General features: G+C 43.9%; 1 protein-coding gene across 1 annotated transcript; it reads right to left on the reverse strand.

The window, feature by feature from the left end:
• Window positions 1-14,717: 14,717 nt before the first annotated feature.
• Window positions 14,718-21,928, reverse strand: LOC136489024 (uncharacterized). The gene is made up of 5 exons (XM_066485773.1): window positions 21,682-21,928; window positions 21,401-21,519; window positions 20,742-20,822; window positions 20,052-20,124; window positions 14,718-19,483 (listed from the first exon to the last, which is right to left on the reverse strand). Exons 1-5 carry the CDS (start codon window positions 21,926-21,928, stop codon window positions 14,718-14,720), a joined length of 5,286 nt encoding a protein of 1,761 aa, XP_066341870.1.
• Between the last annotated feature and the right edge of the window lie 4,278 nt (window positions 21,929-26,206).

The following is a 26,206-nucleotide window of genomic DNA, read 5'->3' on the forward strand; positions in this document are numbered from 1 at the left end:
GTGTGATTCTATAAGGACATGATTAGTTGTGTTTTCACTAAGGAATTATTACCTTGTAAAAGAAATTAAAATGAAGATGCTAAGGGGATTTAGTTTTTGCATAGGCTAAGGTTGCTGCAAATATATTTTAGGAGCCCTATTTAACCCTCCCTCTTGGGCCATTCGGTCCTTACAACGCAGTTGGATGCGTAATGTCGGTTCCAAACCCGAGAGTGAAGGTTTTTTTGGAACCGGCATTGATCTAGGGTTCTATAGTAGCGATCGCCCCTTGAGCATTTGGTCCTAGCTCAGACCAAGGTGGAGAAAACATTATTTGTGTGGATCCTCCAACAACTATTAGTAGAGGATTATCTAATGTCTCTACGAAAATTAGACCCTTTATAACTCTCTTATAAATTTTGGATTTACTTTGTGGAATTGACATTCCAAAACATTGGCATGCTAGAGTCGGGCACAAAAGTTTTGTGCATTGGAATAATCATACTTTGTGAATTGAAATTTAGAATTGCAACTCCAATACCTTGGCATTGGACTAGAACTAGGAGTGATCTCTCCCAATATAGAGGGGTAAGGCTCTATATTGGGTGGAATTGTCCGCGCCCGCCTCCCTTCACGCGCGCCCCGATGCTCGGCGCATCGCCATCGCCAGTTGCCTCCCCTCACCGGTTGCTTCTCCTCGCCGGTCGCATCCCCTTGCTGGTCGCCTACCACGCAGGTTGCCTCTCCTCGCCGGTCACATCCCCATGCCGATTGCCTCCCCTTGCCATCTTGACGCCTCCCTCTCGCCGCCCCGACGCCTCCCCCGGTCAAGGTCGCCGGCCCGACGCATCCTAGCCCCCCCCCCCCCCATTAAGGTCGCTGGCCCAACGCATCCCTCTCCTTCTTCCCGAGGTCCAGCAGGTGTGGGATCTCTCCTTCACCCCTAGGTCTGGCAGGTACAACTACAGGAGGGCGCGTGGGATCTCTCCTTCTTTCCTAGGTTCGGCTTCAGAGACAGCTATAGGAGGGTGCGTGGGATCTTTCCTTCTTCCCTAGGTCCGGCTTCCTCTCCACCGCCAGCCAGAGCCTGGTCTTGGTCTCCTCCACACCATCGGGGCGGCGAGGCCGTGTCTGAGCCCAAGCCATGTAGGAAGGAGCGTCAGAGGGTGGGGAAGAAGATGAGTCAATTCAAATCCACAACACGTACATCCAAACATTTATTCATTTGGTATTTGCCATGTTCCTAATTCCAAATAGCCATTTACATCCAAACATATGATTTGGTATTGTGGTCCATTTCCGATAATAGTCTAATTTGGCATTGGTCCCCAATTCAATGCCCGCCGTCCAATATCTACATCCAAATGGACCCTTAGGCATATTGGATGAATTTTGCACAGATATAGGTTTAGTTTCCTCCTAAAATTTGTAGACGCCCAATTCACCACCCCTCCTCCTGAGCATCCTCATTCTTTCTACATTGCTGCTTTGGTTTGTCAAATAATGCACTATATCTTTTTGCACCTTTTCACAGTAAACAAGGATAGTAGGACCGATGTTCTAATCTACAGTGCAGGAAAGGTCACATGGATATTGTTTCCAGGCAGAAAACTGTATGTGATCCATCCCTTTTAATTTATATATCTACAGTCGTATTGTGTGGATGGTACAGCCGTTTTGGTCCATTGTTGGAGAAATCAATTCAAGCTCCAGCACTGATGCGCCAAGTGTTACTTTTGATTTAAAGCTCAATTCTTTTTTTCTAGAGACTTTTATCCTTCATTGGCCAGGAGGTTCACAACTTTATCTTTTGCTCTAATAGTGCGAGTATTAGCATTGATTAAAAAGGGTACCAAAGGAACCTGATGGTCAAGGAGAACAACTGAACGAACTTCATAGCAAGAATCTATGCTGACAAGTATCGATGTAATATATCTAAGATTGTGATCTTTGTTTCATTGTTCTTTTCGGTGTTGGGAGGATTAGAAGTTATTTTCTCATTGTCCACTGACAGCAGATAACCTTTTAGTAGGAACTTTTTAGTTTTTGATCCTTTATGGTCTCCGAACTTGGTGGCTAACCTCCAAAGATTTAATTATGGTGTAGTGAAGATTAGGTATCCTGCTCCTCAATGAATAAAAGAATCACCCCAGGGGGTTCATGTTCTTCTAGGGTATACATTTATGCAACCTAGTACTTTGTATTATCCTCTTTAACTTTCTACCAAAAAGAGGGGTAGAATAACAACTTCATTGGAACCACAGTGATTTGGAACTAAGTGCTTATGTTTCTGTGCTCTGGGTCTGGGAGCAACTCAGTATTTCTCTCGCAAAAAGAAAGAGTGCCAGATAAGAAATTTGGGGCAACAACTAAACAGAAATTCCACAATGCAAAGACATGATGGAAGAGGAGATCAAAAAGAAAGAGTGCCAGCTTAAAATCGATCGGAGATTCCTAAATAGAAAATCCATTTACATCATATTATAATACAATAGATCAAAGTTACTTTCGATTGGTCCTAATATAAGACTACAAGTACGGGTCAGCACAGCCCATGCAGCAGAGTTGAAGTGTCACATGCTTAGCTCTTTTGGTCCCACACGCCAGCACACCTGTCCATTTCATGGAGCACCCAAACCAGCAGCCTAGGCAGCTCACCCATTCATTCTCACACTCCCTCTCTCTTTCTAGTTCATCACTCTCTCTCTCTCTCTCTACTGTCTCCCACACTCAAGCAAGGAGAAGAAGAAGGAAAGGAGAAGAAAGGGGAAGGGGATTGGAGCTTGGAGCTGCTAGGATAGAGATGGAGATCATCTAGGAGGCATGCACCACAAGAGGTTAGGGTTGAAGAGAGAGGAGCCCTCTCATCCTTGCCATTTGGAGCTAGGAAGAGAAGGCAAGAAGCAAGAACCAAGTCACCAAGGCTAGATCTAGCTTCTCCACCACCTTTGAGGAGCTTGCATCTATCTTTTGCAGCTTTGGTATGGTTTGATTTGAGCCAAATCCTAGTTTTCACTTTCATGAGCACTAACCCTAGGAAATATCACCTTTTGGTCGAATCCAAGTTTGCACACTTTGGACCTAGAACCAACTAGCTAGATATGCTCCATAGGACACTAGAAACTTATCCTAGTGATGTTTTGGCCATGCAAATGCTTGAGGTGATGATTTGCATTTCGAAGTAGCAAGTATGGTTCACTGTCAGTGTACTAACGGAGTGTCCGTCGTACCCGGTGGAGTGTCCATCACCACAGCCATTTGTCTGTTAACTTAAGCAGGGCACTTTATAATTCACCGAAGCCTCCATCATGTCTGGTGGAGTGTCCATGGAATTATAAACCAAAACCAGAGGCTAGGGCTATAGACTTGTTACAGAGGAGAGTCCGCGGATCATACCGGAGTGTCCGCTGACTTATAGACTCACTTCACAGAAAAACCCGAAGATAGCCAAGTAGTGGCGGAAAGCTCCATCACCTTTGGCGGAACGTTCCGATGGAACCTGAACACTTAGCCATTTAATGAAACCTAGACCTAGCCTGACGGATGGCCTGTCACCTCAATGGAATGTTCTATTGACTTATAGTGTAATCACTTAAGTTTCCCAAAACCACCAAGTACCACCGGAGTGTCCATGAATCACCACGGAGGGTCCATCGATTTAGCTGTTCTGTTTCACTAAGTCCCTGAGTCACCGGACTGTCCGCCGTTCACACCGAACTATCCAATAACTCACTCTGATAGCCTATTAGTACAACACTTGAACACTTAATACCTAAGAGCTAAAGTTAATCAACAAGCATCAAAGCATTGCATAGCATGTCATTTACATTCATGCATTGTACTCATCAAGCATCATGCATGAATAGGTGACGAAGTTCTCGAGGAGGCCCTAGGCGAGGATGTTGCTCAGGAAGAGGAGCGCGTCGTCGATCCAAGCATCGTAGCTCAAGGCAGGCCCCTATGCATCCCTATGCTTTGCTAATTGCATTATGAATTATGGTTATCTATTGCATTGCTATGTTACTATATGACTAGTTGAACCAGGGGGGTTTACCTATTCCAAGCCGTGATCCACATATTGCCACACCAATCAACCTTGCTTGTTTCCTTTATTAATTCTTGCTTAGTATGCTTAGATCTTAGAGTCGAGTTGATGACGGGTTTCTCATTACTCGCGCGATGATAGGCATGTTTGTCCACTAAGCAACACCAAAGGGAAGGGATCAACACTTGTTCCACTTTGAATATGAGATGACTGATGGTTAGCAAGGGGTATGGTCATGGCAAGAGGGTGGAATCTTGAATGACATAGCTTGCTAACCGATTAAGGACCGTGCATCCGTAATAGCAAGTTCTGAACACAAAATTGTAAAAACCACTTGTCACAAATGGCGGTGACAAGCCAAGAAACCGATTGTGACTGAGTTGTTTGAGAAACTAGCATGAAGGTGGAGCTTGGTAGATCATGGTAGCATTACCTGGGAACCAATCAAACCTTTCATGAACATCTTGGCCAAATTGGGGAAAGGTCGAGACATCGAGGTATCCCTTATGTACTGACGGGTCGTTATGGGCGATATCCCTTGTTTCTGGTGGGGTTAATGTGTACCCCTCTGCAGAGTGTCTTTTTGAAAGCTATAAGTTCTAAACTTCTATATACGGACAAGTGTTGTTTGGAAGGAATCAGGACTCGTGGAAGATCGAGCTCCAGTTGCTAATCGCTTTACCTATTTACCTATGCTACACTTGCAATTAATAAGTCTATAGATCACCTTTTGTTATTTATTGTTCAAAGGCTTTTCTGCAAAATCAAAGTACTCCTCGCTACTACCCAAATTGCATAATCCTTGTTTATTATATTGGGTAAGTCCTACGGAGTACATTCGAGTACTCACCCTGTATGATTTTGAGTTTTCCAGGAGACGTTGCGCCAATACAATGTTTCTTCTATGCTCCCAACCCTTCTTCTGATCAGGAGTGGTGAAGCACCTTGCTTGCGTAGAAACTTCAATGTTGTTTGTGATGCATGGATTTGTGTCATGAACTAAGTTTGCGAACCTTGGATTGTAAACTGAAGTTTGTTCAACTTATGTTGTAATTTAAGCGTGGTTGTGATGTATTCTCTCTCTCTCTGGTGATCCTAGATGAAGGCGGACATTTAGTACATCTTATGGGAGGTGTACTGGGATGACCTGTTTAGATGTGTCCAACTTAATAGCCTCTATTGGACTATCATTTTGGGTACTCGCTAAAAAGGGCATTGATCCTGACATGTAATTCAATGAAAACTTTGACTATGCCCTTCCAAGAACTCATCAGTTTGTACTTGGGCTTTCTTATTTGTATGTTCTAGCTCCTCCATTTGAAGCCATGGTCAACAACAAGAGCATATAGTGGAAGTAAAGAAAAGGATTGGACGGTCCTAACAGTTTGGCAATGTTTGCAACCTTAGTGCAAGAGAATAAGCAATAGAAATAAATATAATAATATCCTCAATGAGTCCACATCCTCGCTTCTAGACCCAAGCCTCCTCTCGAGACCACACCCTAGCACATTATTTCCCCTCATCACAACCTCCTCCTCTCAAGATATTCAGCTCCAACCCATGGTCCCAACCAACATCCCATCCCAACACCATCGTACACCTCAACACCATCTAGCTCCCTTTCATCCTCTACTTAATGGCCTCAAGCCAGACCTAACAACCTAGGTGTGAAAAGCACAACTATCCTAATCAATGTGAAGCATATAACATAGGGTCATCCATGACCGTGGACAAAACTCTACATATTGGTTTAAACATCCCATAGTGTGTACACTTGTACCCACAAGGTTAGTAGCAATGTGCACTACCAAGGCCCTGTTCGGATGGAGATCTAGCTAGTGCGGTACCACCATGTCCCTAATCCTAAGTCGCCCTAGAGTTCACCGGCATGCTTAGGCTATGAATTATGAACTCCAGCCCTCTAACCTCTAGGAGAGTGCCTACAAGTCTCGGGGACACAAGTGTTGTACTCTGTCATTTCTACCCCTGACACTATCATCTTCTGTTGGGAAATTCTCCTCATGAGTGGGTGATGGGGAGAGTAAATGCTCCTAGTGAGTAGGCCCAAATGTCATAGGTACAGCACAGACAGTGGACCAACCATGTGTGCATCTAGTGTTTTGGCTCTTGGCTTACAAGAGAAGGAAGGAGAAGTCTCTAGACATCACGAGACACAACAGAGCAGCTCCAATTCAGCCCCTTGTTCTCCTTGCGCGTGAGAGAAGGGAAGAAAACCAGAGAAAGAAAATAGAGGGAGAAGAGTGAGATTAGAGAGGAGATCTTCCTATAGATCAAGAAGGATTCATCCCCAAGGCTGTGAAGCTTCAGATCCATATCCTTGATGCCTCTAATCTAAGTTCCACTATCATTTGGTGAGCTCTTTCCACTCCCTAAGTAGCAACCACAAATCTTATTGTTGTTGTCCAAGATCTGTTGTATCTTGATGTATAGTTGCCTCTAGTGCTATCTAGAGATGAACTTGTAATCCCACAAGCATATAGTGGAAGAAGATTTGGTTGGCTTGGTCTCGTGGTTTCTACCCGACTTGGGGGGGGGGGGGTCCACGTTAAATTTGGTGTCTTGATGTTTATGCGATTCTGGTTGCAACTAGTTGCTACTGCAGTTGGAAGTGATCTGCTGCAACTAGTTGTGCTTGTTGTTTGTGTTGTTGTGATTAGTTGCAATCAGCTGCAACTGGACTGATGTGATAACTAGTTGGGACTAGTTGTGACTCCTGCTATTTCCTCCATATATATGTGTGATGCATATGTTTCCTTCCCTGAATAGGTGACGACCATGGGCTGATTTCGCATTGTGGTGAAATTAAGTGCTTCCGCTGTCACTAGCAAGTGTGTTAGTGTGGTTATCCCAACACCTTCATCATCACGGGTGTGGCATCGTCCATAACTAGCCTTGGTAGACCCCCTCCCATAACAAGGCAGGTGGTGCGTACAACATGGTGTTGGAACCTGATACCCAACTAAGTTCTTCATGAACTAAGGCAAGACATCTCCAAACAGGAAGATCTACTACGCGTACCTATCTCAAGTACCTCAAACCACCATAATAGGGCCCACAAAGGCTAAGTTCCTATGGAACCCCACAAGGTTTGTACCCACTATAGATACCCTCAGAGGGCGCTCAGGTCTCACCATCCTGGCTCGACGTCGTCTGAAGACGTACTAAGTCACAATATCTTTTGTAGTCGAATACACCCTTACTACGGATGAAAGCTAGAAGTCCCTCATCCATATACATCCATATCTCAAGGGCACCATGTGCCTAACTACTCACAAAACAAGCCACATCCACAGACACATCTCTACTATTCAACATAAACATGGTATATATATTAATAGTAATGTGCAAGAATGGTAAGCATAAGCAAACACAAAATATATTTATAAGCAGGTATGCCAAAATAATGGTTTTCACTTAAGGCAAGGACTCAACCATATGCAATCAATACCATGGATATAAATGGAATTAAAGCGCCAGTATTTCGGATAGAAATGTCTAATTAGGATTTTAAGGAGATGTGAAACCTTAACACCTCTTAATATCCAAGTCATCATTCATGTCGGGGGATCCTTCTGGCGTTCCAAACATGATTGACCGTAACAACATTATGGAGTTATGGCGTGAGAACTAAAGAATGACAAATTCATGATCTAAATGCACTCAAACATACCTCCATTGCATAGAGGTTATGTTTATGAAAAATTGGGTACAAGTTCCATAATTTTTTATATGTAAAATGAATTAGTTGTGAATTAAGGGGTTTTCTCATACCTAGAAAAAAAAGAAGGGACATATGGCGGCATAGGAGTCCAGCACATGGCAGCAACACAAGGTGACATGAGTCATATAGCAGGAGGTCGCTGACATGTGGGTCCCTAGGTGGTCAAAGTCAATCGCCGACCAGGCTAGGGTGGTCCTAGGCTCGGACCAACTTAGATATGGGTTGTACGCCCTTCGGCTCAGCCCGTACAAGTGGCACTCCGCCCAATAGGCTCTCGATCTCAGGGAGCCTGGTTCATGCTGAACCCAAAGCGGTGTACAATGAACCTTTGAGATGGTTCACAGTGGACTAGACCTTTGCAGCTATGCCCAGGGGAGGATCATTGCCGAACTAACTCCTGGTTGGTGGGAAAAACTACTGAGCTGCTGCAGACCAGATCTTTGGTGCTGGCCGGCTCACCTCTGTTCCTGATCTCTGTTGCTCGGTACTATTGCATCTTATGCTTAGAATTAAAGGCATGCTATTATGCTAACGGTGGTGGTTGTGTGGTTAACACCCTCTTTGCGTTATTTCAGAGTTCTGATTCGGCCCTGATCTATCATGTCTGTCAGTATCATAGCGCTTTTGTTGGGCTACTCAGGAACCCCATTTCATATGTCAATTTACATTCTTAATCTGTAAGAGTTAATAATTGATATATAATACTTATTGCAGGGCGCTACATTTTCTAGTGAAATATGAACAGAGGAAGTACTGACACCTTACAGAGATGATAGACTTCAAAATATCCTTTTCTAACTAAAAAATAATGAAGGATAAGTAATAACAAAAGATGCCGTAGTGTAATTCAGGTAATCAAATTATAGACATAAGGTACTCACACCACTGACAAACACAATTTGTATAGTTACATACACGTGAACGCTGTCAGGATCCTACATGCTCTCGTATTTTTTCTGTGTTGCCACTGTCTCGAAATTAAAAGTACTAACGTAGTTTCAGAAGAGAAAAAGAAAGCAACTGGACATCAATCTTTTTTTGGCAAGAAAGGGTGAGAGATGTACATGATTACCATCATCAGGCACTAGATGGCCAACAAGATCCGGTGCTCTCTTGAGCCACACCGTCGAAGAAAGATGTTCACAAGCATGTGGCCTAATTCATGAGCAACCCTATTACAAACTCTATTACAGTGGACAATCTCAACCCATCTAAGCTTATCGCCGAGTAATTTAGCCTCTTTTGGTTGTACTACAAGGTTAGATCGATTGTCTTCATTAGAGTTAGATCTTTGCAAATTGATAGGCAGTCGGTCCACAAAATGACAGGTAAGTCAATCCATTGAATTGCCAATCTCAGTCCCTTGCTGAATTGCCAATCTCAGTCCCTTGCTTCACAATAGTGGAAGCTTATTTGGTTTGAAACTAATAAAATTGATCCCTAGTCTTGACACCGAATTGGGTCACACACCAGTAGGGGCTAGCACGGCCACGGTCGCACACAACCTATCACATGTAGTAAGCAACTCCAAAATCAGAAAGACCGATCAAGGGATCAGTTAGGATGATTCATAGCCCGTCCTTCGCCACAAGAACTCGGGAATACCTCTCGAGAAAGACCCGAGATGCACACTTGAGGTTGCCCTAGGGTTGGCAAGGCCACCTAGGACGTGGTTGGATCTTGTTGAGAGATGCAATGAACACCAAGAGATTGGAAAACTAGAGCAAAAAGGGTAATAAATATAAAAAAAGTCGATTAGATGTTGGATCCTCAATCGGCCATGATCCTCTCATTTATATAGAGGGGGTAGTCTTATCCCGGTACGAAACATTTGCAGTACGTAATCTCTAAGTTTCCTACTTCAAAAATAGATCCAAAACCCGAAGCTAACAAGTTCTTAAATTTAAATTTAGATCTTTTTAATTTTTCAAATAATCTTGGATGGAGACATGCCCTAAATAAAAGTTGTAGTAGTCGACAAGATCTAAAACTTTATAGTTAAATTTTTTATTCAAGATAGTTTAGAAGCCAGAATATTGAATATAAGATATATATTATATAATAAAAAGGATAGCATCATGATCATATACTTGGTCAGAAATGACCGTGTAGTGTGGTAGTGACTGTGCGGTATGGTGGTAACTAAGTTTGCACGTGTGAGGTAGAGGTTATAGGTTTCAATGCCCAAACCACAGCACTATAGCTTTAACAATTGTGGCAGCCCTCGGTCACAATAACTTTTTTTTTATTTTTAAAAGTTTTGAAAGATATTTTTGGAGGCAGTTGACTAAGTAAACGGATACCGAAAATTATTTTTAGGGGTGATTAACTCAAAAAAAACTATACCTTAAAATCAAATCAGTGGTGGTATTAATAAAACCTTCCCTCAAAATCGATCTTTAGAGGCGGTATTCAATGAAAATGCCTAATTGTTATGACCGATCTCATAGTAACATTTTTAAAAACCAACCCCACAAATTGATTTTGACGGTCTCTAAAAATTTTTTGTGTTGTAGTTTAGATTTTCTTTTTTCCTTAGCTGTTCATATTTTACTAAAATATATTTTATCAAGTTCATAAGGCAAAAAAGTGTGGCTAGATCTGTTATGAAATGTGTACAAGAAATGGTGCAGTTGACAAGATTTGTAAACAACGTACCAAACCATTATCAACACACATTTTTGTCCCTTATCGCCAAGAATACTGGTTTCGGCATAGCCACATCTTATCTTACTATTACTGATTAGAGGCCCCAATGGAGCCTCCACGTTAATCCTCGCCAGAAGTGCTAGAAAAAAAGATAAATACTAAAAATTCTCACGTTAATTAGAAACATCTAGCCATTAATCGAAAGACTCCAACTATAATTAACCATTAGATCTATTTTGTTTTTTTTAAAGTTATGCATCTCTGCAATTATATAGCAGATAAGAAACAACCTAAAATCTCATTGTACGCTAGAAAAACAACACTTCCATATGGAAAAATTCTTCAAGAAGAAACGTAGGAGAAAAATCTCCTGTACTCAACAACTGACATACGGGGAAAAATTCAAGAAAAATCGTACAGGGAAAAAAATTGTGTACTCACGTTTAAACAACTTTAACGTACGGAAGTATTTTCTTTTTTAAGAGAAAAAAATGAATGGGAAAAAACATCCTGTATTCACGTTGACAGTCGATTAAAAAACTAATATCACATCTAACGCTTCCTGACGCCTCCTCAACCATAGTAAAAAATTAAATATATATATATATATATAACTTTAGGATAAGTATCTATTTTAATAGCTTATCAAACGTGGAAAATAGTCCCTAGCTAAAGCTCATAGCAATTATATTGAGAATTTATTTTAAATATATTAATACACTATGACAATAAAATTCGTAGGTTATTATTTTAAAATAGTTTATACATCTTGACTAAAACATTATGTCAAATTTAATTTGAGGCTCTATATTTATAAAAATACTACAACAAATGTAAAACTTTGATATAACAAATTCACAATCTTGAGTGCCACAATGAACCTAAAGTGATTGTATAGACCATTATCAATGTTATCAATGTTTTTAAGGCGGTAAGGCGAGGCGTGGTGAGTGACTACTGCCTTACTCTTAGGCGACTAAGGCGTGAGGCGAGGCGACGCCTTCCGAATTTAAGAAAAACTTAAAACAACTTAGAGTAGTAGATGATGAAGAAAAAAGAAAAAGAAAGGAGGAGTAAGAAATGGGCTGGCCCAGCCCACCAGGCGGCCCATGTGCCCCTCCCCCTCCTGGCGTGGCTTATCCCAATGGGAATCCCCTCCGGCACTGCTCCTCGTTCTCCACCACTCCTCCGCCTCCGCTTGTCTCTCCGCCGCTCCACTTCCCTCTGCGGCTCTGCTTCCGTCCATGGCTCCTACCGTCTCTCCGGATGCGCTGCTCTGCTCCCCTCCCTCGCTGCTCCCCTTCCAGATCTACAGCCGCCACCGTCCCCTAACAGATCGAGTAGTCGGTGGCGAGGAGAAGGCGGAATCGAGCAGACGGCGACGAAGAGACAGCGCAACTGAGCGGAATCAAGGAGACGGCGGAATAGAGAGGACCAGCATTAGAATCGATGAGGAGACGGTGGAATCGAGAGGGCATCAGCATGTGCATAAGGCGACGAGGCGCCGCCTTACCCTTAAGGCGAGCCTAGAGCGCCCTGACGCCTAAGCGTCGCTTAAGCGACGCCTAAGCAATGCCTTAAAAACATTAACCATTATAATAACTAGGAAGGTAGCCTAGGACCTAAAATATTTTCTTACATAAACTAAAAGAAGATTTTGAACAAAATATACAATAAGCATTTGAGGTTTATCTTAACAAAAATTGCAACAACTAGATTAAAATTTGAAAGCTAAAATATTGATTTATGATGTTAGAGAAAGAGATGCAACAAGAACTTAAATAACTTAATTTAGGTTTCAACTAAATACATAACATAAAATTCTTCTCACAAAAAACGAAAAAAGTAAGGCCATCAGATTGGTAGACTCTAATACCATTCATAATAATAGCCATTAGGATCCATCCTATTTTTGAATAATGACTAACCTCTATGATTGTGGAAAACAGTTAAAGAACCCCATAAATCTATATTTAAATTACCCACTACTAAAAACATGATCTATAGTGAAGCTAAATATAATTCTAATTACCCACCTGCTATTATGATAAATAATCAATCACTACCACTTAAATCTGCATCTAAATTACCACATTTTCATTATTTAAAAGACTGAAAGATCCCCTCAAATCTACATCTAAGTTATCATCTTCTATTGAACAAATAGTTAAATTACCATAAAGCTCATATATGTTTCTATGTTATTAAATTCTATTAATATTAATATATTAGAATTTTATTATTGAAGTAAATATACATATCGTGCCATCCTACATATCAAGTACACATGCATGCTTGAGCGATAAATATACGAATGATGCTAACACATTATTTTTCTTAACAACTCATATACGAATGATACTAACACATTATTTAAAACTATATTAGTGACAATGACATATAATTTATTTATTTTTTTACTTTAGATATGTTACTCCCGTTCCAAATTATAAAGCATTCTTACTTATCTAGATATATAGTGGACCTATGTATCTAGACATAGTGTATATCAAAATGTATGAAAAAAGCTTACATAGAAAACTCTAAAACAACTTATAACTTGGGATGGAAGGTGTACATTTTAACTAAAATGTTATCTATATTGGTAGTATAACCATTACTGCACATATAATTCCTTGATAAATAAATTCAAATGCGCATCTTGAGAACCGGGGTAGTGCGGACCATTTGTGGATATATCTTCCTGACTTTTGGGAATACTTTAGAGTAAGCAATCATTATATGACTTGAATATTAAAATTCTCTCTAGGTTAGCACCGTTCTAGATCTCACTTCAAGCTCTACCATCAATTTTGAGTGATGTGGTGCACATTTAAATGACTGTTTATGGCATTATAATACTTAGGAGTACAACTTACAACCTAAAATCCTTTTTTTTAAAGTACAAAACAAGAGTTACTAAATATAAAATAAGAATTTTAACATAGCTTGAGAATAAAAAAAACTGTAGTAGTTAATAAGATTAAATTTGGAAATGAAAATTTTAGATTTAAGGCATCAAAATATATGGGTTGCAACAAGATCCACCATAGTTTAAGCTTTTCTTTTTTTAAGCTAATGTTTCAATTAAATTCATATTTGAGTTACACAGACGTGGCATCCAAAGAGAAAAAGCTATGGATATGGATGGAAAAACATATATATTAGTAATTGATACATTGATCATAACTAGATAGATACAACATTGTATCTATTGAGTCTATTGTGCTGAAAAATGAAAAAAGTGAAAAAAGTGCAATTTAATATTAGTAATTTATTTTAGATTCATGATATTAGAAGATGTGGGCTACAACAAGGGCCACCTTAGTTTAAACTAATGCTTAGCAATTAATACATTTATCACAATTGGATAAAGACATCATAGTATCTATTTTGTTAGAAAATTAACAAAATGAAAGAACATGCAATTTACTAATTTTGGTATTTTTATTAGTTAGAGGCATATTACATTGTAACTAATGCTTATGTGTTCTAAATTTTTGTCCCGTGCGAGAGCACGGGTTGATGGACTAGTTAATTATAATCAGAAAAAAGAAGCATATGAACGATATATCACAACTTGTAAAGTGCCACCAAAATACTGACAGACTAACCAAGAACAGATGCGATCCAGTGATTTCATAATTCGTATCAAAATGTAAACCAGCAAATAAGCTAGCGTTGACAATTGAGATGCAGAAGGATAAGATTTTGAAGCCACAGAGACTGCCGTACTTGTGCTTGAGATCGACAAGCCAACCATTGGAATAGCAACCTGCAAATAGGAGCAAAAATGTCACGTCGTGAATATAAGTCAGAATTTATCAAGCACGGTAATCACCATTTACATACAGAAAGTAAGGACATATCACTAACATACATACAGAAAGTTAAGATATATAACACGCAGATACTAGCAAAGAAATTAGTAGAGCCATATTCAAAGCATTCAAAGCATGAAGTATTTCGGAGCTCTAAAATCGGTTCCTGTTTTCAATAGAAAAAAAAACAAAACCTCAAGAATAATGTACACCAGAAAAAAAATGATAAAAATACCTGAATATTACATGAAGGTTATTTGTCAGTAGTGCATAGTATATAGATAATATGGACCCCACCTAGATCAGACCTTTCACACATGTTGGATGTTCAATACCACTAAAAAATGTTGCATTCAGCAACCATGGTTATCCTACAAGTAACAAGAGTATTTTACACAGGTAAGAAACGAAAACGATGACCTACATTCGAGAAAAAACAGTGCTAACTTCTTAATGTTAAGTTGAGATCAGAACCTCAGAGTCAGTGAGAAGAGAATGAACCCATGATGAAATCTTCATCCTCTGAAAAAAGCTGGAGATTCTTGGTCCTGAGCAGGAACTCAACCTCATCCTCGTCAAAATCAACCAAGAATCCAACCTTGAGAAGATCGGTGAGAGTCGGAATCAGATCAACTCTCTCATACAGCAGCCCTTGAGAGATCTCCTCGCCAAAGCTTGTCGCCATCTCCATCCTAGTTATCCTTCCATGTGGCCCATCAGATCTCTGCATGTACAACTTGCGGTTCTCCCTCTCCCACCTGAATATCCTCCGTCCTTTAACAGTCACAGTTCTTCCCAATGATGTCTTTACATTGTAGCTCACACTAATTGGTTCGGTCATCTCAAAGATCTTCATGTCCAGTAGGTATGAAGCCATTTGGTGCCTCTTGTCAGCACCGTTCTCAAGAACGGGGTTGGCAAGGAAAGCTAGGATTATTCTGAGCAAGCCTGGTGATACAAAAGCATCTCTTGCCTCAACTACCTGGTAGCGATGCATGTTCAAATCACAGGATTCAACTTTTGTGACAGACTTGGAGATTGCTCGAACACCGAGGCTCTGGTAGATAGTGTCCATCTTAGATCGAGCAGTGAATGACAGCCCAGACGGATACCAAACAAATAGTGGCTCTGAAGAAAACTGATCAAACAAATGCTTCAAGAGGAGATCATCTGGAACAAAGACATCTTCCGCCTCCCGCAGGATGATCTTGCCACAGGATAGAACAGGGACTCTTGTGACAGACCCTGCAAGGAGCTTTGCTGTTGTCGCATTCCAACGGTTTCCAATGTACTCCAAGAAAAATGAACAGCTAATTGGCGTCAGCTCAGAAATTGTGCACTCCCACGAGCGCCACAGAATGCAGTGATCTAAAACTCTTGGGCTGTGCCTGACACCAAGAGTGGAGGAGAAGAATCCAAGCAAATCCTTTTCATAGTACTTGTCCAAGACAGAGAAGCGCGTACTAAACAGGCCGTTCCTGTCATGAAGAACACAATCTGCAGGGCGCACCCAGTGGCCACTACTTCTTCCATTGGGTATCCAAATCCAGCTTTCATTTTTATTTCTAGGATCCCATTTAAAAGCTGCAAAGTATCTGTAGATCCTGGTTATGGTATCCACTCTCAAAACGTGCTTTAAGTCCTGTTCCAACAGAGTGCATCCATAGCCAATGTCCACAACCACTCCGATCAGTCTGAGCTCAGTCTTGTATGACAATATTTCAGAGCCATAGAATGCTTCATCGATGAAAGGACCATCTTCCCTGCGGAGATATGAAGACCATGCCAAGTCATAAAGGATACATTGATCTGCGTACCTGTATCCAAGAGTTGTTTTCATTTGCATCTTTCTAATTTGTGCTGCAAAGTTTCTGGGATCGGTGCATGTCTGCATGCATTTCAACAAAGATTCAAGAGTTGAGCTCACAAGTAAAGGCGGGCTGTGAGCAACAGACAAGGGTACTACATTCTGTTCGGTACTCTCACTGGTGATCCCAGAGTCACTGACAATCATCCCAGTGTAACGGTTAACAACATTGGGCATCTGCATTTGAGGTTTCTCTGCCGTAGATAGGCATGACAAGATGAAGTCTGCTCCCTGGTTAAAACCTACAATAACACCCAAGGCCTTGAGCTCTTTCTTATATATGTATATTTCCTTCCCCATGCCATTGCTCGAGTCACTGTCATCAATGAACGGTAGGCTTGCAACTGCCATCAATGGTTCCCATGAAGAATCAAAGAGCATACATTTGTCTGGAGTCCTGAAACCTTGTGTAGTATTCAGCCACTTCTCTGTTAGCATAAATTTGAGAATATCTGCAGGGAATGTTTTGTGCTCATCCCTCAGATCCTTGTAGCATGAGAGCAGAGCAAGTCTAATTTCCTTTGTAAGAGAAGATGTTGACAAGAGTTGCTTCAGATAATTGGTTATGGAATTGCTTGCCTGCTCCAAACTAAGAACCACACCTATCTTCATCAGTTCGTCCCGGTAGGTCAGAATTTCATTACAATAAAATGACAAATCGAGTAGTGGAACTGCATCAGCAAATTTTAAGAGGCATTTCCACTCTGGATCGAGGATAAATGTTTCCCGGGGAGCTCTAAATCCAGCATTAGTCTTCAACCATTGTCGATTCTTTAGTACCTTCACCAGGTTCCTGCATGAGTCGGCATATCTGATGCATTTCAATAATAGCATAGCAGCACCAGAAGTAACTGGACCTGTTGGAATCTTGAAGTTATCAACAATGATATTATAATTCTTTTTTAATGTGACATGAACTCCGAGTTTTTCAAGCTCTGACTTGTAATCATTGATTTCAGGGCCATAGAAATCGATGTCAACAAAAGGTAAACTGCTTATTTCAGATGGTACTGTCCATTCAGAACTGAAAAGAACTGATCCGACTGGGGATCTGTACCCAGAGCAAGTCTTGAGCCAATTGCCGCCTCTGACGGTCTCAATGAGATGATCAGACTGTATGTGTTCCTGTTCAAGGAATCTGATGAAACGGAGCAGTGATAACACCATGTCACCCGTTGGAGTACCTGTTACCATTGACATGAAAAAATGATTACCTATGTATGACATCACTTCAGCAAATTCAAACCTCACACCTAGTGTTCCCAATACTTCCTTGAAATCAATAATTTTGCCCAGGTAATATTCTTGATCAATCATTGGCAAATCAGCAAAGGCAACTCTATCCTGAAACAAGCAACCCCATTCTGCATTTGAACAGAACGAATCTGCTGGTGAACAGTAGCCAACAGATGTCTTGAGCCAATTCCCATACTTGATGCAACTTAAGAATTTTTTAGGTATACATATACCCCTTGTACTTAAATTCTCAATCCATTCCAGAAGGAGAAGTGCTTTCTCTGTAGTTAATGAAGATGACGCAACAGGAAAACCAGCATCAGGAGGAAGCAGAAAAGGCACATCAGTGGCATGTATAAATGTCCTTGTAAATGATAAAAACTGATCATCACATGTATGCTCCCCAGAGGAATTTCTAGCAGAGATGTAATCATCTCCAAGTTCGACATAGTTTTGTTCCTTCCATGGATTTTCGCCCAACAATGCAGCCCACTTACTTCCTTTAGATGGAACAAGAACCATGCTTCTTGCAGCAACGACACAACCACAATTGTCAACTATGGGCATTAAATTGCATATATGCTTTACATTATATTCTGGCATTAAATTCTCTGAATGCAAGTGATATATGAATCGAGTAAAAGCAAGAACCATGTTTTTCTCATGCAAAGCTTTCACAACAACGAGAGCATACTCATGTAGGGTCAGACTCTTCACTCCTACATACTTCTCAAGCCATTCCATTACAGTTGTTTTCTTCGGAAACAGACCCAGTGCTTTCTGAGTAGACAGTGGCATAAAGAGTGTCCGAGACGCTGTTGAGAATTCATTATTCCAGTTAATGATCAATGGTACACATTCCTCATCAGATAGCATGCATAGTCTCTCATCGCCCATTGTGGCTTCATACACACTCATGTAAGTTAGTAGACCACCTCTGCCGACACACTTCACAAGTGGTATTTTCTCCATCTTTGTGCTATCAAACTTAGCCTTCCAGTTCTGAGCAACAAAAGTGAGAAGATCAAAATAAATGTCTTCAGGCAGCAGTGCCACAAGATCTGAACCCTGAATACACTTTCCGTACCACTCAGAATCAACATAACCAATATCAAGAAATCCCAACTCATCATCATATACTTCGCTGTCAAAGTAGGAATTCAGAATATGAGTGCCATGCGATGAAATGTTGGGAACATCAACTCCCATCTTCACTGCCCCGTTTATGATGCTCCAGAATGCAGACTCTATCCGGAAAACCTGTGTAGGCTTACGGAATACTTTTAGTGAAGAACAGGTCTCACACGGAATTATATCCACATCGATCAGCTTATTTCTTATAGATAGCCGGACAGAATCCATCAGCACTATGGAAGAGTGACTAAGTGGCAGAAATTTGAAAATAGGTGGAAGAGAAAATGCTGGAGCACTTTCTATTGATTTCAGTAATACCAGGAAAGCATTTACAAAAGCAGAAGATACACATTCTAGTATCCCTTGGTTCCACTGGCTGTCAAGCAGGATTGATTCTCTAGATGATGACAGCAAGAAATCAGCCTGGATAATGAAAGGAAAGTTTGTTGCCATTTCAGTTGGCAAGAATGCATAAACACCAGGTGATCCCATCCCCTGGCTCAATCTCTGGCCATGGGGGAATGCTAGCATGACAACCCACTGATCAATTCCTTCTCTCTTTTGTACACGGCATTCTGGTTTCACAGAAAAATGTTGCTTCCAGATGTAGTAGCTGCATTGACGCTCACCTGTCTTGTTCTCCAAAGCTGATAAGTGAAGAGTATATGACTCTGCACCGATGTTCTTCCTAGTTAAAGCATCAGCTTCACTTGATATAGAAATTTGACTAAGACTAGTAGCATTCAGGTCATCATTAATCTCCCTAACGGAAATTTGTCTAATCTTGGAAAGGAATAATAGTACTTCAGGGTGTGTGCCAGAGAGCTCCTTTTTCACAGCATCTATTTTATCACTTTTTAGAGGTAATATGATAGTTGTGGTTGGGAGGCTTTTCAGACAGCCATATATGTTCATTATGTCTGCAATACTTGGATACCCACAGCAGACCACATGGGTTGCGCCCCCAGGGGCGGCCCAGCCCACAAGATGAAGCCTTGCGGGGCACGACTCTGCTCGACGCCTCCCACAAGACACCAAGAAGATATCCTGAAGATACTATGAGATCTGTTAGGATATGTATGATTCCAAGATTCCTGTAATCAGTTATTACTTTCCGGTTATCTCTCAGATCTAACCGATTTGTTACCCTGCTCCCTGGACTATATAAAGCGGGCAGGGACCCCCTCCAAATTCACGCAATATCATATGATAGCTAATACAAACCAACAGACCACAGGAGTAGGGTATTACGTCATACTGACGGCCTAAACTTGTCTAACTCGTGTGTCTCTGTTGCCTTCTTGTTCTTGATCTCACGCTCCTCTGCCGATCAATCTACCTTCGTGGGATACCCCTCGGAGGACTGTCGACGTTATTTTGTCGACAGTTGGTGCGCCAGGTAGGGGTGTGCGTGCTGTTTTCTTATCGAACAAGATGGCTTTTCCGCAAGCTCTTCGTCCCTTCCGCAGCCCGGCCAGATCTTCACGGTCGGATCCATCTCGTGGGTCATCAACGCTGACGAAGTCGGAGAGCTCCTCGAGTCGGTGCAGATCGGTTCTGCGCTGACCATCCCCGCACCTGCAACTGCAGATCCGATCTCAGAGTCGATTTCGAGGTCTCCTTCAGCAACAACTCGCCGCCCGCTTCCTCGCTACCAGAGGAGGCAGATCAACAACGATGATCTGATCGAATCCATCGATCGGGTCGGACTGAAGCTCATCGATTGTCTCTCCATCGTCGAATCGGCTCTGGACACTCTGGTTCAGCGCCGACCACCCTCCGATCCAGATCTATCGGAGGCTGCTCGGGAAACTACAGGGGTTACGGCCCTACCCTTTGGGTTCACCAATGCCGCCGCCGCTTACCAACACACCCTGAGGGGCAAACTCGCCGACCAGGGGGAATGCGCCCATCCACTCACCGACCAGGTCGCCATCCAGCTTCCGCCAACCGTCAACATGCTGCACTTAGGCCAGGGCCTCGGGGTGCCCCTCTAGACCATCCTAGAAGAAACTCCGGGCTCTGAGTCTTAGGGCTCTATGGAGACCCTCGCCGAAACCTTCTCCGAGCAACTCCTCCTTCCACCCTTCCGAGGTGGTGCGATCTTCAACGTCAGCATCGACAGCCCTCCTCGGAATGGCGAAACCGAGGAGGAGCACGTTGCTCGGGAGAACCAGAACATCAACCGTGCGCAATGCCGAGAAAACAAGGCAGCCATTGCAAGGGCCGAGGCTGCTCGGAATAATCGACTCGATTCACAAGGAAGACCTGCTCCCGCTCCACCATGACCTCGACGAAGAATTTGTCCGCGTTGACGGCCACGGCATCTTCAAGACTCCAAGCACCAATCTGGCAGTAGCCGCCAATGAGCTCGCTCGTTTTCCTCAAACGCCCGAGCTCGCTAAGGTCGCCGCCATGCTTAAAGCGGCTCACTGTCAGGTCAATGAGATTCGCGAGGATCAGAGACCTTCGTGCTCTATGAGCATGATTCACTGATCAGCTGTGCCAAGATCCAATCACCGCCCTATTCAAAGCCGTTTCACCGACCAGTCGCTACCTCTCCAGGGGGAACCGGGGGCCATCGCGTCAAACACCATCGCCAACATGACCAGGAGGTCGAACAGGACGCTCGAGTGCACCTCAGCAACCTCCGGGATGCGCGATGGCGTATCGAGCAATGTCGCTTCGGTCACCATGAAGATGAAGTGCGTCACCGCCAGGAGTACGAGTAGGAGTACGGCAACCCGGACTCAGCCCTCGAGCCTATCCCTGACCACAACGCCGCAGACGATGGTGTCGACAACCCTGAGGGGCCTCCAGCTTTCGCAAGGGCACTCTGAACACTTCGGTGGCCCCGTGGTTTTAAGATCACTGGGGTCGAGCCCTACGAAGGAAGAATGAACCTGACACAGTGGCTATAGGCTTACACCACTACTGTCCGCGCCGCCGGAGGAGACACCAGCGTCATGGCGAATTATCTCCATGTCATGCTCACGCCACCCGCCATGAGCTAGTTTACCAACCTTGCGCCGGACTCTATCGGATCCTGGGAAGAGCTGAAGAAAGTCTTCACCGACAACTATATGGCCACGTGTACTCGACCCGGCACCAAGCATGATCTCGGCCGCATCAACCAAAAGCCATCCGAGCTCCTCCACAGCTACATCCGATGTTTCTCCGAGATGAGGAACTTTATTCCCAACATCACGGAAGCTGAGGTCATCACCGCCTTTATCCGAGGACTCCACTATCGCGAGCTTCGCTCCAAATTCAACCACAAGCCGCCCACCGGCATTGATGAGATGATCACTACGGCCAACCAGTACACTGATGCCGAGGAAGCCGAGGTGCGCTTCAACGAGGATGCAGGCACTCATCGCCCATCTCACCGCTACGACGACCGCCCCGACGACCGACGCCACAGCGACCGCCGCCCCAACGACTGCAGCTACCATCGCGACAGCGGCCGTGATCGGACAGGAGGACACAGGCCTGGCAAAAATCGCCACCGTCGACTAGACCACATCGTCGCCGCCATCAGTCAACCTCGCACCAAGCGCAACTACGACGAACAATACCAAAAGATCCTCGATGGCCCGTTCCCTCTTCACAAGAACGCCAAACACAAGATGAAGGACTGCATTGGTTTGGCTAAGGAGTTCCAGGATAAGAGGCTCGGCGACGACGCCAATGATGGAGCTGGAGGTCGCCGACCACTTGGGGGCAACAACAATGCCTTTCAGGACCACGATAAGGTGGTCGCCACCATCTTTGGGGGCCTCGCCTCCACTGAGAGCAGAAGAGAGCGGAAGCTCACCGCACAGCGGGTGCTCTCCGTCACTACGGAAGACGCCACCGCTAACCCCATCTATCGCCCATGGTCTGAGGTCCCCATCACCTTTAGCGAGGCCTACCAGTGGGTAGATATTCCCTACACAGGGCGTTTCCCCTCATCCTCGACGCAACCGTACAGAAGGTGCTCTTCAGAAAAGTGTTCGTTGACGGTGGGAGCGCTCTGAATCTCCTCTTCGCCAGAGCCCTAAAAGAGCTGGGCCTCGGTTTGTCAGATCTTACACCTTCTGATTCCACCTTTTGGGGTGTGTTGCCAGGCAAGGCCTCCAAACCGCTTGGAGAGATTACCCTACCAGTTCAGCACGGCAAGCAACTACCACGTCGAACATATCAACTTCTACGTCACCAACTTCGACACCGCCTACCATGCCATACTTGGTCGGCCAGCTCTGGCCAAGTTCATGGTCGTGCCGCACTATGCCTATCTGGTGCTGAAGATGCCTTCGCCTGGTGGAGTCTTGGCCCTACGGGCCAACCTCACCATCACCTACGCTTGCGAGACAGAGAGTCTCGCCCTTGCCGAAGCTACCGACCTCTCCATCTAGATGGCTAGTGTGGTCACCGAAGCCAAGACGGTGCCTGCCAAAGACATGGAGATCCTAGAGCTGGAGCCTCCCCGTGCCTCCGCCAAGTCAAAGGAAGTCAAGGAGGTTGGCCTTGGCCTCGACGATCCCTCCAAGACCGTGAAGATTGGGGCTCACCTTGACCCCAAATAGGAAAGCGCGCTCATCTCCTTCCTACGTGCCAACGCCGACGTGTTTGCTTGGAAACCTGCAGACATGCTAGGGGTACCACGGGAGAAGATCGAGCACTCCTTGAATGTCTTGCCGACCGCCAAACCGATCAAGCAGAAACTCCGCCGATTCACGCCACACAAGGAGGCTATTAGGGTAGAAATAAAATGGCTCTTAGCTACCAGATTCATAAAAGAAGTGTATCATCTAGATTGGTTAGCAAACCTTATTCTCGTTCGAAAAAAGAATAAAGAATGGAGAATGTGTGTTGATTATACTGATCTTAACAAACATTGCCCTAAAGACCCCTTTGGCCTGCCTCGGATAGAAAAGGTTGTAGACTCCACCGCTGGCTGCGAACTGCTCTCCTTCCTTTACTGTTACTCTGGCTACCACCAGATTTCCCTGAAGGAAGAAGATCAGATTAAGACATCGTTCATCACGCCCTTCGGTGCTTACTGCTACACAACCATGTCCTTCAGACTCAAGAACGCTGGAGCAACCTATCAAAGGCCATCCAGACGTGCCTCGACCAACAGATCGGCCGCAACATCGAAGCCTACATTGATGATGTGGTCGTCAAGACCAAGGCCATCGACAATCTTATCGTCGACCTTGAGGAAACTTTTGCCAACTTGAACAAATACCGATGGAAGTTGAACCCTTCAAAGTGCATCTTTGGAGTTCCATCCGGTATACTGCTGGGCTACATTGTCAGTGCTCGAGGCATCAAACCTAACCCTGACAAGGTCTCCGCCATCACCAACATGAAACGGCCGACATGTGTCAAGGATATACAGAATCTTACAGGCTGCATGGCTGACTTAAGCCGCTTCATATCACGCCTCGGCGAAAAAGGGCAACCTTTCTTCAAGCTCCTCAAGGCCTCCGAGCGCTTCTCCTGGTCGGAGGAGGCAGACATAGCTTTCGAGCAACTCAAGTTGTTCTTAACAAAGCCTCCAATCATGACAGCGCCACGACCAGATGAAACTCTATTGATCTACATCGCCGCCACTTCCCGCGTTGTCAGCACAGCTATTGTCATCGAACGCGAGGAAGCCAGGCATGCCTACAAGGTGCAATGTCCGATGTACTTCATAAGCGAGGTACTTAATGAGCCCAAAACTCGTTATCCTTAGGTACAAAAGTTGTTATATGCAATCCTGATTACGCCGCGCAAGCTCCGACACTACTTCAACTACTACAAGATCGTCGTGGTCACTGAGTTCCCTCTAGGGGACATTCTCTGCAACAAGGAGGCCAACGGCCGCATCATCAAGTGGGCCGTTGAGCTCGGTACTTACTCCATCGAATTTAGAAGTAGGCCTACCATCAAGTCACAGGCGCTCACTGATTTCATCGCTGAGTGGACAGAGATCCAAGAGCCTATCGCTGTCACTTGCCCCGAGCATTGGGTGATGTACTTTGACGGTGCCCTTAACATCAACGGTGCTGGAGCTTGAAGGAAAATTCTATGGCATCGAGTACCACCATGTGGTACGCGACCAAAATTAGCTCGCCGATCACTTATCCAAGTTGGGCTCTTCTCGCGCCGCGATCCCATCGGGGGTCTTCGTTCAGGATCTCCTGGTGCCATCCATCAAAGAAGATAAGGAAGTTTAGGAAGTTCCCCCCACTAAGCAACTGGTGCTTATAGTACCTTCGTCGGCCGCCGATTGGAGGGAGCAATTCATCAAGTACCTCACCAGCGCCGAGGTACCCAACGACAAGGCTGAAACTAAATGCCTAATTCGTCGAAGCAAGCATTACGTGCTGGTGGGTGACAACTTGATGAGGAAAAGTGCCAAGGAAGGGATACTGCAGAAATGCATCGCCCAAGAGGAGGGAGTAAAGCTACTTCTCAAAATTCACTCTGGTTCCTGCGGCAACCACGCGGCCTCGAGAACACTAGTCGACAAGGCTTTCCAAGCTAGTTTTTATTGGCCCATAGCCATCACTGATGCAGAAGACCTCATCCGACGTTGTGAAGGATGTCAATTCTTCGCTAAGCAAATACACGTGACGACGCAAGAGCTACAAACCATCCCAGCTTCCTGGCCCTTCGCATGCTGGGGACTGGACATGATCGGGCCTTTCAAACTGGCACCAGGTGGTTTCCGGTACGTATATGTCGCCATTAACAAGTTCTCCAAGTGGATTGAATATAAACCGCTCATCTCGGCTACTGCAAAGAAAGCAGTCGAGTTCTTCGAAGATATCATCCACAGATTTGGTCTCCCAAACAGCATCATCACCGACCTTGGAACTACATTTACTGGCCATCACTTCTAGGACTTCTGTGAAGACCATTGCGTCTCCGTCAAATATGTCTCCGTTGCCCATTCAAGAGCCAACGGCTAGGTTGAATGGACGAACGGCATGATCCTTGATGCCCTCAAAAAGCGACTATATCAGAAAGAATGAAAGCACCCGGGCAGATGGCTCAAGGAGCTTCTAGCTATAGTCTGGGGACTACATACTCAAGCTAGTCGCAGCACCGGTGTGACTCCATACTTCTTGGTCTATGGCTCAGAAGCCATACTACCAGCGGACATTGCCTTCCGAGCACCTAGGGTGGAAAACTATGATGAAGAGCAAGCCGCAGCTGTTCGGTCAGAGGACGTCGATAGGGCCGAGGAAGAACGCCTAATCACCTGCGTCCGCACAGCTAAATGTCTAGAAGGCTTGCAGAGGTACTACAACCAAAACGTCAAAGGTCGTTCATTTGCTGTCGGCGATCTCGTTCTCCACAGAAAACAAAAAATTGAAGGGATGCACAAGCTCTCTTCCCCTTGGGAAGGGCCTTATGTCGTCAAAGAGGTTAACCAACTAGGGTCTTATCGCCTAAGTGACTTAGAAGGAGTCGATGTTCCCAACTCGTGGCACATCGAACATCTTATACGTTTCTATCCTTAAAACGCTCCAGTTATGTACTCTCCACTTTTATATTGAATAAAGTTTTGGTCTCCATAACTTGTCTCCATTTTGTCTCTATTATGGTTTAACCTCCACTCACAGTCGCCAAACTCTATGCTACTTCATAACGAACTCCAATACGTAATCGCCATAACTACGCCGACCACGTTCCTCCAAATCTCCAGCGTTATTGCCGAACCGTTTTCTCCAAAATCGCCGAAAGATTTCTCC

This window comes from Miscanthus floridulus, chromosome 10, assembly GCF_019320115.1.
Source record: "Miscanthus floridulus cultivar M001 chromosome 10, ASM1932011v1, whole genome shotgun sequence".
Taxonomy (NCBI): domain Eukaryota; kingdom Viridiplantae; phylum Streptophyta; class Magnoliopsida; order Poales; family Poaceae; genus Miscanthus; species Miscanthus floridulus.